We start from the raw sequence: 15,552 nt of genomic DNA on the forward strand, positions 1-15,552 counted from the left end.
AAAATGTTATTTAATGTCGCTCGTGGGGAAACAGCGCATTTCAGATTTACATTAGGCCACGCGCTTTTAGAAGTAGGTAAAATGAGGGCAAATACAATAAGCATGGAGAGATAGTCACGAAGCACGTTTTATATTTTATGTTATGTTATTTAATTACACTCGTTTGGAAAAAGCTACAAGATATTGTTATACAATCATAATAAGTCAAATGTTTACATGTAGATAACTACTTCTTCAAAATACTACTTAACTATTGCTGTTTTTTTAACAAAGACGTTTTTTTTTAGCATATATAATGCCTTTAATAGTGTTTGCTTTCAAAAAGTTTTTTAAATAACATAGTCTTTAACAATAATAATTGTTTAGACATCGTTACATAACATAACTGTGTGCAATTTAGACTAAAATGTTTACTTAAACTGTGTGCAATTTAAAATGTTCTTATTTCCTTTTACTTAATATTTTATGCATATAGAATGATCCAATTACCAGTATGTGCAATTTGCAACTTAAATGTTTATTATGACTTAATAGTTTCACCATATAAAGTAAAAAATGCTATCTTTTTGAAAAATGCGATCTTAAACATTAAACTTTAACCAAACAAATATACAATCTTTACATATTTATCTACAAACAACAAAATAGGCACTTGCAAATCATCTTAATGCGCCAATACAGAGTTTGCAATACATTGTCATATACAATGACAATAACTCAAACTTTAATGCTGCGAGTCCTATTGCATTGCAAATGCTTGTTTATTATATCATCAGCATATAGGATGTGCGACATTAGTTGGCCTCCAACGCTCGGTGCAGGAGCAATCTGCTCGTCAAGCTTTGTAGAGAGATCAGCCAAAAACACATTAAAAAGGAAAGGGGCGAGGACGCTGCCCTGTTTTATGCCAGTAGTTGTTAGCACCTTCTTTGATACACACGAACCATCTCTGATTTTTATCTTGACCCAGCAGAAGGGCCTTGAATTTTGAAACCAGGCAGGAACAAGGAAAAGTTTGTTGAAATGTATGTATTCACAACAGTAGAAATAAATCATTACATCAGCTCGACTTCAATCTGCAGATCTTGTGGGGTATAGGATTTATGTGGGTCGAGTGGAACAATATCGAGCGACAGAAACAGCATCCCTCTTGTAGAAGATGGTGTTTTCACTAAAATGTGACTAACTAAAATACATTAGTATACATATTTCCATGCACCATAATAAACTTATTTTAACTGAAAATTATCTTAACTCAACATATACATTTTGGTTTTTGTGTGAAAAGGCATGATCACTCATGATTATTGCTGCATAAAAATAAAATCCTAAGAAACACTACAAAACAGGAGTGAGCAGTGTCGCAGGTGCAGTGTTTCTACAGTGCTCTTGGCAGCGACTTCTAGTTACCAGGACAATCCTTGCACAGTTGATCTCTGTGCAGGAGGAAGGATGAGGTGATGGGGTGCTTCACGTCAGCATTAGTAATAATTGTGAATGTTTGAAGCTGATTAGGTATGCTCCAGCAACCCCGTACCCAAATCCACTGACTATTGACATTCAGATAGGCTCATAGAATCTCTTCACTCTTTAAGCCTCATTTTCAGCTACACTTGCGCTGCACGAACCTCTACTACAGTATCCATACCTCTGAGCCCAGTTTCCACTCGGAGTACCAGCATCTCCTAGCAGAAGTTCTGGTACTGAATGGGAGAACACTGAAGTGCCGGTAGTCCGTACCGGTGAGCACCAGTCAATTTAAAGCGCAGGCTGCACAGCAGCGAGAACTGCTGTGCAACATGGCTTAAAGTAAAAAATAAATTTAAAAGTACTATGACGCGGCCAGCAAGGACTCTCTCATAGCACCCTTTTTCCTACTTTAAGCCATGTTGCACAGCAACCCATGCTGCAGTGCAATATCTAATAAAATGGCGCGGGTTGGAAGGGTGGGACAACAAGGAGGAGGGTGGGAAACAGAGAGCTGGAGAGCGGTGCGAGAAACAGGGAGTTAGAAACCACAGCAAAGCGGGACGGGTGGGTTTAGAAACAAAGGACAGCAGGAGGGTGCCAAATTAAAGGTGCTTTGGCATCAACTTAGCATGGTCTGCGCTATATAAACCCTTATACTAGGTAAGAAATAAATAAAAAGCAAATGCCCAGTATCAGTGTTAACAACTTCTAGTCTTCCCAGTTTCCTTCATTTAATGTCTATAGAAAAGCGTACAGTGCGTCTTATCAGCAGTAGTTCTCGTAGTAACATTCTGTACTCTTATCATCTTCCCCCATTGAGAAGCGGTCAAGGCACTAACGGTCTCAAGGGGACATTTTTCCTTCTCCACCAGGCAAAGTACTATACACAACAGACCCCATTAGTGGGACTACAGTGACAGGAAGCCTGCAGTACATCACATTGCCACAAGAACACTACTAGAAACTTCATAATAGAAAGAAAGGCACCCCCACTATGGAACGGGCAGCAAAATCAACAATTAAATTAAATTAGAAAGGGTCTGTTGCACTTCGCGCAACTACCGAAACACCACAAAGCAGTCAGGCTTGTTGCGGGACAGAAAAGTTAATAGCGAAACACAAAGCTAAGAGAGCAAAACTCATGCCTGGAAGATCTGCTTGGTTATTTGTTTAAAGTGATTTATATTGGCTTTCCTTTCTAAAAGATTCATCTGGAAGCAGCTAATGGTCAAAATTTCACTGAAGGCGTGTATAGCTTGGATCCTAAAACAAAGGTGAATGAACACAGGCGTGCTGGCCACAGAATATGCAAATCGATTTAATGCAGCTGCACGCAAGACCACAATATTGACATTTGACAAGAGTATACACTTATGAATTCTGTGAAACGTACATGTGCCCTTCCGTGTACTTCTCTTCTGAGAGCACCAGATATAGAAAAAGCTTCAAGCAGCTATTGCATTTCTTCAACAGGAAAGCGGATTTGGCTGGGGGGGAGGGGGGTTTGTTTTAGAAACAGAGGAAAGCAGGAGGAGGGGCAGTCGGTTTTAAAAGAAGAGCAAGCCGGTGGGTTTTAAAAATAATAGATGGGGAGGGGGTGAAAGGAGGGCCCAAAAAAAAGGGAGGGGGGGGGGTGCCTGCAGTTGACGTTCACTGGCCACCGGAAGCAGTATTTGGTCCAGGCTCCACTGCAGGACGAAGACTTGAAGGCCAGGAGGAAGACGGAGGTGAGGACAAATAGGAAGCAAGAAAAGGAGATGACAGGGAGGCAGCCAATGTTACTTAAAGGTAAGTAATGGGTGGGCTCAAAGCCCCTTTTAAGATTTTTATTTTGTAAATAGAAGAGATTGTGCGGGCACGGTGCAGGCAAAACCTAATAAGCCCCCCCCCTTTTTTTTAAATAAAATATTTCGCAAGCGTTGTGCAAGCGAAACCTAATAAGCCCTGTTAGGCATTTTTTTCTGTTTAAATACAAGAGATTTCACAAGCACAGCGCAAGCAAAACCAGAAAAAAGCACTTAAGAATTAGTATTGAAATTTGAATTATTGTTTTTTTTGTTTTGTTGTAAATCACATTTCTTTAGATGTGAAAACTTGGTATTTCATTAGAACATTGTTCAACTTTTATAAGCGAGTAGAGCATGTTAAAAAGTTGTGTGTGTTTGATCATTAGTTTACGCGTTTAAATCCCAGGAGGTCTTTCTTATCAAACTCAGTAAATTAAATTATCTTTAAATTGTTGAATAGTATATTCATTATCACTGAATTGAGGAATAGTACTTATACCTTGTCATTTAAAACAGTGAAATGGCAAACGTCTGCAGTAGTGTGAGTTCTATATATATAGAATTCACACTACTGATATATACTGAAATATAGAATATAGATCTAATCGCAGGGCTGATGCGCACAAATGGTTCTCTAGTGAACTAAGAGAACAGAAGCTATCACTCCGACAAAAAGAGAGAAAATGGAGACTAAACTACGCTCCTGAAGATAAGCTCCTCTACACAGAGGCGCAGAAAAATTATAATAAAGCCATCAATGCGGCAAAGGTAGCTCATTTTTCTACTAGGATTTTGAACTCCAGTAATAAATCGAAGGAGATCTTCTCGATTGTGAACGAGCTATCAAAGGCTGATAGAGTCTCGCTCAAACCTACTCCTACCCAGTAGCTTTGTGACAACTTGAACAACTTTTTTTTCAAGAAAATAGCCACAATTAAAGCTAGCATCTCATGCTCTCCTCCTAACGAACCCCTCCTGGCTATACCCATGAACACCTCACTGCTGGAACAGTTCCCTACAGTTAGTCCCCAGGCGTTTCCCCTCTTACTGTCGAAAGTAAAATCGGGCTCTCCGCTGGACTGTTGCCCGCCTTACATTCTGAGAGAAATTTTTTCCACCTTTCCACAACCTGCTCTGTCTCTCCTGAATGCATCACTGTCACAGGGCTGTGTCCCTAAACCAATCAAAGATGCAATAGTGGTCCCTCTGGTAAAAAAAAACCTGGAGCAGATCCATCTAATCCCTCCAATTACCGTCCAATATCTTTACTCCCCTACTTAGCTAAAATATTGGAGGCACACGTGGCTAAATGCCTACCAAATTTCATGGAACAATCTGGATATTTGGACCCCCACCAGGCGGGATTTCGCCCTGCCCACTCCACGGAGTCAGTCATATTGGCAGTTCTGGACGACTTACGTAGGAAGGCAGATTCAGGCACCCCTCAGGCCTTGGTGCTCCTGGATTTATCAGCCGTGTTTGACACGGTTGACCACAGGACCCTGTCAGCCAGGCTGGTATCCAGGGCCATGCCCTAGACTGGATCGAATCCTTTTTAGAGGGCCGCACTCAAGCAGTACGCCTGGCTACTTTCACAGCACCTAAGTTGACCACCACCTGTGGGGTTCCTCAGGGTTCTTCTCTATCCCCTCACCTGTTTAATCTGTACCTCCTTCCTTTAATTAAGTCTTTAAAAGATAGGAATGTGACAACATTCAACTATGCGGATGACCTACAGCTTACATTCACCAAAGACAATTCCTCTAATTCAATCATTAATTTTCAGGAAACTATGTTATACATCCGCCACTGGATGGATCACAATCATTTGAAACTTAATCCTTGTAAGACCGAGGTGCTACTGATAGGAGGAAGCCATGTCTTCTGGTGTCCTCACTATTGGCCAGCAGAGCTTGGGCATCCCCCTAAGCCCTCTACCTGTGTGAAAAGTCTTGGGGTGACCATAGACAGAGACCTATCTCTGAAGTCCCAAATAGGGACAGTGGTCTCAACTTGCTTCTTTCAATTGCGAAAGATCCATAAGATCCGTCATCTGCTTACCCATGCAGCACTGATACAGGTGGTGATAGGGTTGGTATTGTCCCATTTGGGCTATGCCAACTCAACCTACCTAGGGTTACCATCCTGCCTGACCAAGCAACTTCAGCTGGTGCAGAACCAGGCAGCAAGACGGATCCACCAGCAACCCAGGTGGCAATCTGCCAGACCTCTCATAAAAAAACGACACTGGCTCCCACTGCCTCAACGCTCTGCTTTTAAGACCGGCTGCTTGATCTTTAAATCTCTAAACTGTCACAGTCCCATATTCATTAACAATCTGCTATCTAGGTATATCCCTACCCGGGATCTTCGCTCCAAACATCTCTACCTGCTAGTCACTCCTAAATTCAACCGGAAACGATGTGGAGGTTGTTGTTTGCATATCTGGCCCCATAGCTGTGGAATTCGTTCCCCTTGGAGATACGCTCTTGTACAGAACTACTGCGGTTCAGGAAACTTCTCAAAACACGGTTATTCAAACAAGCACACGATTAATACTTGCCTCAGTCGCGACCAGTTTAGAATAGCGCCATGAAACCTTGGTGTACGTGCGCTTTATAAATTTGTTATAACATAAAACACTTTTACTAATATAATTATTTTTACTAATATAAGTATTATAAAGTAAACCGGTTTTAATTAAAATTTCTATCTCCTGCTTTTCAGATTTGGGAGGGGCTGACACAGAGATTTCACAGAGTGATAGCCCTAGATTTTCTGGGCTTCGGATTCAGCGATAAACCGGTAAATAGCTTGGAGCTTCTGTAATTTAAAGCAAAAGTGCCACTGCATCATTTTGGAAGTACATTGTGTTTTGCTCTCCATTCCTATGTGTGGTCAATACTATGACAAATTGGAATGAAATGCACTGGATTTGTATTTCTGAAGTCACCATAGGTTTGTGCAGCGTTTGGAGAAAATGTGCCTTCAAATCTTTTTGTGCAGTAGAAGTTCCAAAGTCTGACATAAACGATATTAATTGAATTGTTTCTATTATTCTATTCGCTCAGTTTCATAGGAGTATAATGTGAAACTCCATTTGTCAGAGTGTTCGGGAGCTTGAACCTTTCCTTGGCTTGTATTGGTATTCAGAGCAAATGCTCTTCCAATATCTATTATATCCAATATCTAAACATATCTAATATGGCGGTGTACTTTACTTAATTGCTTTCACCTGAGTTTTTACTGGAGGCAGAAACTGCTGTCTTTAATTGATTTAGTTGTGTTGCAAAATCCAGCTCTATTTTTCATTTACTTCACTGAGATGTATTCTCAGAATGACTTATGGCTGTTTCTCTGTGCATGTTTAACTCTTTTCTCATTATAGTGGGTTTGAAAGGTCTGCTTGGCATATTGACTTATGCTATGCAGGAGACATTTTATGTATTGTCTTTTTGGGGGGTTATTAGAGGTAATTAAAATGGATTTGGCACTAAATGGGGGAGTTCTCGGGAAAATGAACAGTTCAAGTGATTGGAGATACTCATGGAACAGCATCTTCGAGTGATATTGTAAATGCAAACGTAATGAATATACTAGTGAAAAGTATGGCGTTGGATGTTCTAGATTAAAAAAAAAATGAATTGCTTAGCAAAATCAAGAAGTTATACTATTTTACCTAGGGAATTTCACGTCTTAGGTTGAGGGTTGGACAGTGGTGGGATGCATCTGTAATATACATTTTACATATAGTGCCATGCATTTTAGTCCGGCCTCTCCTTTGCCACTTGTATTAAGCAAACATTGCTTGATACTGCTGTTATTACACCATGAAGCCTTCGCCGGGAAGCTGCTGATTGAGCGTTTGGATTCTTAAAATGTTGCAGCGTGATTCGCTGATCTCCTTAAATGTATCAAAAAGATGTTTGTTTTTATTTTTTATCTGACACGACCTATGTAATAAAGTGTATCAAGCCATTGTTGCAATTTTTATTAATGATTCACTTGTGTTGGTAAAAGTTTAAATGGCATGTAGGCTTCATAAGCTTTTTTATATTGTGTTGTTGGTAGTAGTAAAAATGTTTTTATAACTGTGCAACGGGTATAACAAAGCAAAAAAAACACTTAAGCCTTGCTGATTTTATGATCATGCCCTCGAAGAGAAATTGTAATTTAATTAATTCTGAACTTAATTGGTTGCTAGCTAGCAGCATGAGTTATTTAAAAAATATTTTGTTTGAGGGACTAGGCCTTTTTTATTATTATTCTTTTTTTACATACACTTTTGCTTTTCAGAGGCTCCATCGCTATTCGATTTTTGAACAGGCAAGCATTGTGGAAGCACTGCTGAACCACCTGGGCCTTCAGAACCAGAAAGTCAATCTTCTGTCCCATGACTACGGGGATACGGTTGCCCAGGAGCTTCTGTACAGGTTGTTACTGGAATCGAGAAGATTCCTGCAGGTCACGCCTCAGTACTATATCTTCCCTAAGGCTATTGTACACTCCTTCTCTAGAGTGCTAAGAATGGATAAAATATGGACATTAACTTATTTTGTTACAATGATATTGTGTAGCAGTAACATAAAGCATGCAGGACAGTAGGGTGAATTTAAATGTCTTAATGTGGGGGTGAGATGGGGGGGTGAATGTTGATTATCTGACTGGCCATCTGTTGTGGTGAGCATTAATACAGGTTTGGCAATTGACTGCAGAGCAATGACGGTAAATTCAACTAGAGGGTGTATGCATGCATTCTGCTGACGTTCCTGGGATATCAACTCTTGGTTCAACATTTAGGTTTGGGCTGTATAAATACTTAACCCAAATGGACTATACATCAAAATAGCACTATAATACCAGATCAGTTAAACAGTACTTTCTAGACCAATTTTTTGACCTATTTGTCTTACAAGATCAAGTTGTTTTGCTGGAATTTGACTCTGGCCCATTACTCAGGGGTGGGCAATTAATAGCCATTACTGGCCCAAGCAGAGAGAAGTATTGTGTAAATAAATATAGACGTGATTCACGCCTAGCGTTCCGTTGCATACATCAAGGAGTTGACTGCACTGCCATAATTGCTGAGCTACACAGTCATTTACAGGCCTGCATTATTGCCTGCAAAAGAAATAGGAAATTGGAGAACCCAGAAGGGTTGCCTAATGCCTATAGTCTGACCCAGTGCCTGCCTTAGCTATAGCTTTTTCGTAGTCCTTCACTTTAGGCGTCATCCATTTTTCGCCTCTCATTCGACTGTTGCATGTGTGGTGCTCTCTGGTGATACCTGCATTTCAGTTTTTCAGTAGGATTCATTAATAGGTTCGCATACAGTTCACACCCTCCCATCTAGTGCTGGGATAAAAACGTGTTATCTTTTGCAAAGTTTTGCATTTTTTCACTTTGACTGTGTGTGTGTGTGTGTGTTATGAGACACCTGTATGATGGTGACCCATGTCTCACCATGCTCCACTCAGAATAATTCTTTTCTTAGGTGGATGTAAAAACAATTGGGATGGAAGGCGCACTGGGAGAGAAACGTTTTTAACCGGGAAACACAGTAGACTTAGTGGCATGTTTAACAGCGTTTTTATAGAGTCTACATCATTTAAAGTCGTATGTTTGAAATGTTGGATACATTGGAGACTCTTACTAAATAGATTGATGTGTATGGAGCAAACCTTTGCCCTGGTTGCATCAGTTGGTTTCTATGAACTGGAAAACATCAAGATTGTAAAAGATAGTTTTTCATCAATGGAATTTCTTTCATAATCACAAACAGTAGAACATCTCACTGAATGTGCACGAACAATTTGAAAATATGTAGCTCCTCTTTTTGAAACTATTTTTGTAAAGAAAACTTTCATTGAAGGCAACATTTTTGGCCTTTTACTTTAAACACAGTCAATCAGACGACACCGTTCCCTATCAAAGTCCACTTAACTGAAAACACAACTTCAAAGTTTCACTTTAAACAAGAAAAGTCAAGGCAGAGATTGAGGCTTTAACGTGTGAAATGTTACATTGCTACATTTAAGATTTCCAGAAGGTGCACAGGATGAACAACAGAGTCAGCTAGGCTTCTATTAGAACTCAAACCAACCTTTGCTCCTGCTTCAGTGGGAGGAGGCATAAATGTGTATTAATGTAAAATACCCTCCAATTCCAACTATCAGGGAGCCGTAGGGCTTCCTTTTGCACCAGAGGGGACACTGATGCTTTAAACAACCCTGATCAGGGCTACAGCACTGTAGATGACAGCCAGGGCGGAAAAACGGGAGCACAGACTGTGGTAGGCATCAGATAAACCATGTGCGGATGTGTAGAAGTCAAGCAAAGAGGAAAACCCTGATGGGGCAAAATGTCTATTCCTTCTTTTATAAAAAAAAAAGTGACAACTGGATCTGAGCTCCTTAGTCAAATATTTATAACATTTCTTAGAAAGAAAAGTGAAAGAGGCAGTTGTCCCTTTTACAGGATGCTACTTTGTTTACTGATTTGTAGAAGACATTTTTTTTTACGGTAAAAGCTAGAAACATAATTTTGTGTAAATTCTGAAAATGTAAGAAAATTGCAATTGTGGGTGTTTCGGTGGTCCAGCCTAGTGGCTGAAGATTATTCTACAGGTTTGATTCTAGTGAGGATGCCTTTGCTAGAGAACTGGTGCTAAGTATGAACCTTTTCCTTACATGTCAAAAAGGTTTTGCACCTTTAGTAGTTATAAACTGACATACTTGAGATCTGGAAATAAGTGTGTCAACTGGGCTGGATCGCCCACTGACGTGGTAACCAATGTAATGAGCGTAAGATAGATTGAGGAACATTGATAACTATCTTTTGTTGGTGATGGAAAGGATGAATTCTAGAAGTGTTGAATGTCTTGCAACTTTAAGTATGATCAGTGATGTGATAGTGAGAGGTGACTGAGGATGTGGCAGGTTGCATCAAGGTCTCCCCTCTGAAGAGTGCAGTCTGCCTGGTTGGTCCAGAGGTGTTCTAGCAGGTGTCTGGTATAAGAGTGGCAGGGGGAACATGAATTAAGATAGAAACTGCAGGATTGGGGCATGGACCCTGGCGAGCAAACACAGGGACCCTCTTATTGAATCATTTCACTTCAATTAACAACACCATGCCCAGTGCTAAATAGACCCTGACAAACTGCCTACTTTTCTCTATCTACTACTGTTGTACGTTGATTGGGTTGACTTCGCAAAACATGGCTGTCTAGTGATAAAGTAGTGAAGATGTTTGCATCCATTTATGAAGCCTATATTGACCTGGCATATCTTCGGTGTGCTGAGAGTTTTTTTACTTTACATTTTAAGAATATCTAAACTAATGTATTGTTTATGAATTACGTTTCAGGCATAACTGTAGAATAAGCTGCCGGTTTAGGAAACTATTGCTTTATTGGCTTGTTTTGTAAATACACATTTCCAGTCGTGGATGTTCATTGATGGGAATAAACTGTGAATATTCACACAGTTGCACATGTTTCCAGATCCTTTTTACAGAAGAGCTGAGACGATACTGCTAGAAAAATGAGCACATATGGAAGAAGGCATTAACCTAGTTGTGAAGATTAATGCAAGAAGGTCTTAATAAAACTAACTGAATAATACTCCAACTTAAAATTCAATTTCACAGGGAGACAAATTTCCTAAAATAGTGGCCTTCCGCCTTTGGTTCCTACTGCAGCCTATTTCTATATCCTAAACCTCAGTTTCATCTTTGACCAAGACCTCTCATCTTCCTCTCAGATTGATGGCATGCCTCGAATTAATTTTTTAATCATCTTTGTCTACCAAGAAAGGATCTGTCTTTTCTACTGAAGAACATCACTACACTGTCTTTTGTTTAGCGAAAGGATCAAGGCTAGGATACATCAATGCCTTTTATGTAGGATGGTCTTTGTTTCTATATCAAAGGTTACAGCTAATCCAAAATATTGCTGTTTGCCTTTTACTTGGAATTTCCTGCCACACTTTAGTCTGCAGCCATCTGAATTGCTTCATTGACTGTCTGGGTAACTCGCCATTGCAAGGGACAGTCACTTGTGTCCAGAAGCAGAAGTTAATAACAGAGCTGGGACCACTTGGAAATACATAAGTATTTTTGCCTCCTATCAACATATCTGGAGCCCTATGCCCAATTTCTAACCCAACCTTCTCGAAGTACTACTTTTCACTTTGACAAGGTGACCTCCAATAATTTGCTTGAAGATGGCTCTGAAAGTAATGATATGACTTTTGTAGGATTCAATTGAAGATGACTTTTGCATCTTAAAAAACAACGGGGAGTTTGCTCTACATCAGCTAGGCTGAGCATTTAAACATAATAAACAAAAGATATGCCAGAACTGAGATATTGATTTGACCTGAAGGTTTTGTACATAAGTTAGAAAAACAGATTCCAACTCACGCTGTTGCTAGTTAATAGCAATTTATTCAATTATTTTCAAAGGAGGATTTTTAAACAATTTAGTACATTTTAAACAACACTACACCATATATATACAGTACTCATTCACCTAGTCATCCATATCACAAGCATACAAAATCAGGCATCCATATATACATAGAATTTCAGAATGATCACGGAGGAGAAATAACAACACAAAAAATTAAGAAAAAGGAAAAACAAAGACAACAAAGGCTGCTCATACAATATTCATCTGTGATATACCATAAATCTGTACATATATACAAAAATTAGAGATTAATCATAAACCACTCAGATAATGTTACACATTGTATAAACACATGTTCAGGGTGTCAAAATTCACAGTTGTTTGAGTTATCAATTTAGGGGGAGCAGCACTCTGCAAGGGGCCTACGCGTTTCGAGTCCTATACAATGAAGGGACTCTCATCAGGGCCGGGAAGTTTATCTAGAAAAAGAAAAATGGAATCTCTTCAGTATCAAGACCACTATTGGAAGAATGTAAGCAAAGAAACCTGTTCTCTCACTCAGCTTACCCTACTGGTCTACGAGGCCACTTCACAGGAGTAGAAGACTGGGATGCAGGCGGTCGCGCTCGCTGGGGAGTAGCGGAATTATACTGGGGGGTGAGAGGTGAAGGGCGACAATTAAGTCAAGCTGCAGAACAAGGGTCTTAAAATATGCTTGCAAAAGGGCAGGTTCTTACCTTATTTTATTTATTTCAACGGACCGAGAAGGTGTTTCTCATGGGTGAAGAGCCCTAAGTCGAGCCCAACGGGGTGTGATTACCTGGGGAAAAATGAAGGGCGAAAGATGAGGAATTTTGGCGTTCCTAGGGGGTATGGAGAGCCTGTCTGGGTATAAGTGAAGCGCCTACCTCTATCGGTGGAGCTGAGTGCTCAATCAGCACAGCGTCCCACTTGAGTTTAGGGCGGGTGCTGGTGTTTTATGGACCTCTGAAAGAGAGTTTAAAAAGGTATAAGTCAAGGTGCACAAGCACGATGATGTGACAAGCAGGGGGCTGCTCCTGAAAGCAGGGGAGAAGGAGTACATACCTGAGGGGACTGGTATCCGCGTGTCTGTTTGGCGTCTCCGGAGCGCTGATCCTTCGCGCATGCGCAGTGGATAGCGTTTCCGAAGGGGAGGCTGTTTATGTAGCGCAGTCCGGGAGCGGTGCTGCTCATTGGCGCATGAGCGCTAGACTGGCAAGAAGGCCGGGGACGTTACTCTCTGGCGCATGTGCGCTGCAGATGAAGAAATGAATTGGCGCAAGAGCGCTAGGCTGGCAAGAAGGCCGGGGACGCTACTCTCTGGCGCGTGTGCGCTGCAGATGGAGAATTGAAGAATGGAAGGGTGCAACCCAGTGTTAGAGACAGAGTACTAATGGAGGGCAACGATGTTAAAAATGTTAAAAACGGTCATGTAGGACAGGCAGGCAGGGGGCCTGGGGGGGGAACAGTGAATGGCCAGGGATATCAGAGTTTGTATATTTCCGATAATTCATTGAGGCCAGTGACGGCCGTGTTGAACTTCACAATTAAGAGTGCTTCCCTTTTGGAGAGTCTGGCATCCCAGTCACCTCCTCTGGGGTCGCGCTCAACTTTGGAAATTATAGTCCATTGCAGGTCCTTGATTTGGTGACCCTGTCTGTTCCAGTGATTAACCAATGGAGCTGTTTCGACCCGATTTTTTAATCTGGATTTGTGTTGAGAAATCCTTTGTCTAGCCTCTTGGTTGGTTTTGCCAATATACAGCAGTCCACAGGGACACAAGATCCCATAGACTACGTATTTCGATTTACAGTTGCTGTGGGTTTCGTGTTTCCATGAGACGCCTCTGTGCTGGAACAGAGCCCCCTCTATCGTGGACTCGCAACATACACAGGTGCCACATTTGTGGTGCCCTGTGATCGGATTGAGTCCCATCATTTGTCTGATAGTGGGGGGGGTTTGTTTGGGGGTTGCCGCTCTAACCACAAAATTGGCAATGCTTTTATCTTTTTTAAAGGCGAAGAGAGGGGGTTCCTTTAGGCATTCCTCTAGATTTTTTACAAGGTGCCAGTTCTGATTTATCACCTTCTTTAGCTGGTTGGCGTTGGGGCAGAACGTGGTAACACACACTTGGCGTTTAAGCTCAGGTTTAAAACGTCTCTCCAAGAGGGTCTCCCTCGGAGTCCACCTAGCTCTTTTCATACAGTTTGAAACCAGTTTTCTGGGATAACCACGATCACATAACTTGGTCACTAGGTTGTTAGCATGGTGTTTGTAGTCCTCATTACGGGCACAGTTCCTTCGGATCCGAAGGAACTGCCCCAAAGGTAGGTTCTCCCGTAGACTCCTTGGATGGTTGCTAGAGAAAAGGAGGGCTTTGTTCCTATCTGTTGGCTTCACGAAGAGCGAAGTGGATAATTTTCCTTCATTGGGAAAGACCTCAACGTCCAAAAAAGCTATTTTTTCTCTGGACGAAGATATGCTGAATTTTATGTCCCTTGTACGTGCGTTAAGCCAGTTGTAAAAGCTCTCAAGTTCTGTCTCAGTTCCCTTCCATACCATAAAAACATCGTCAATGAAGCGTAGCCACGCACCAATGAGATCCTTAAAGGGGTTGTTGTTATAAATGAAGGTGTCCTCGTAGAGGGCCATAAAAAGGATAGCCAATTCAGGGGCAAAAGGACATCCCATGGCCACACCTTTTATTTGGTAGTAGAAATCATTCCCAAAACAAAAATAGTTCTTTTTTAAGGCAAAGGATGCCAGATCGATCAGGAATTTGGTCGGAACCTGTACTGGTTGTGTTCTTAGCTCCAAGAAATGTGTCAAGACGGCTATGGCTTCATCCTGAGGTATCTGGGTGTAAAGAGCATTGACGTCCAGGGTGACAAGTATGTCCCTGCCCTTACAAAACTCTACAGGCTCAAGTTTATTAATAAAGTCCGTCGTGTCTTGTAGATACGATTTTACTAGGCTCATGAAGTCTTTCAGAAACACGTCGATATATTTTGCGACGGGCTCCAATAGTGAATCACAGCCTGCTACAATGGGTCTTCCCGGGGGTTTATTGGCATCCTTATGTATCTTTGGCAAGATGTAAAATAAGGGTGTCTTAGGGTGTTTTTTCTGCAAAAATTCCAGTTCTTTGGGGCCTACGAAGCCCTGGTCATAGCCTTCCTTGATGATCGAGAATAGATGGTTCTGTAATTCAGAAGTGGGATCTTTCTGAATTTTCTTGTAACATTCCTGGTCGTTCAGTTGCCTGAGGACTTCCTCATTATATTTGGCAGTCTCCCACACCACTATAGCTCCACCCTTATCGGCTTGCTTTATAGTGATAGTGGGATCATTCCTTAACTCTGTGAGGGCTTTCTTTTCTTCTAGTGAAGTGTTGAACTTAATGAACGATTTCTGTGATTCCATGGCCGAGATGGCAGATAATACAGTTTTTTCGAAGACTAGTATCTCCTTGGGAATTTTATGCCCTGGAGGGCAGAAACCTGATTTGTTACGCAGCCCCGTAATTTCAGGGATGGCGGTACTTGGGTTATCAGAAAAGAATGTGGCCAGTCTTAATTTGCGGCAAAACTCAATAAACTCAGTCTTCATTCGGGTAAAGTCAGTTCGCTTGGATGGTACAAAAGAGAGCCCCTTGGAAAGGATACTCTCTTCTGCTGCCGTGAGTATTTTAGGTGACAAGTTGAAAATGGGTGATACTAATTTTGATAGTGTTGGCGCCTGGTTCTCATCTCCCATTGGACTTTCGCTCTCGGGCGTGTTTGGCCTCTCCCTAAAAAAGGGTTCTGGACATTGGCCTGTTGTTGTTGGTTCCGATTCCATTTTCGGTTTCTGTTCTGGCCACTA

The 15,552-nt window shown here is 41.3% G+C and overlaps 1 protein-coding gene across 3 annotated transcripts in view; it reads left to right on the plus strand.

The window, feature by feature from the left end:
• MEST (mesoderm specific transcript) overlaps positions 1–15,552 on the plus strand; it is a 342,266-nt gene that overhangs the window by 176,661 nt on the left and 150,053 nt on the right. For all 3 annotated transcript variants that reach the window (XM_086918914.1, XM_086918913.1, XM_086918915.1), the window contains 2 exons: positions 5,985–6,062; positions 7,554–7,690. In XM_086918914.1, the coding sequence (XP_086775040.1) occupies positions 5,985–6,062; positions 7,554–7,690 (215 nt within the window). The remainder of the gene's footprint in view (positions 1–5,984; positions 6,063–7,553; positions 7,691–15,552) is intronic.

The sequence above is a fragment of the Lissotriton vulgaris genome, chromosome 1_1, assembly GCF_964263255.1.
Source record: "Lissotriton vulgaris chromosome 1_1, aLisVul1.2, whole genome shotgun sequence".
In the NCBI taxonomy this organism is placed as follows: domain Eukaryota; kingdom Metazoa; phylum Chordata; class Amphibia; order Caudata; family Salamandridae; genus Lissotriton; species Lissotriton vulgaris.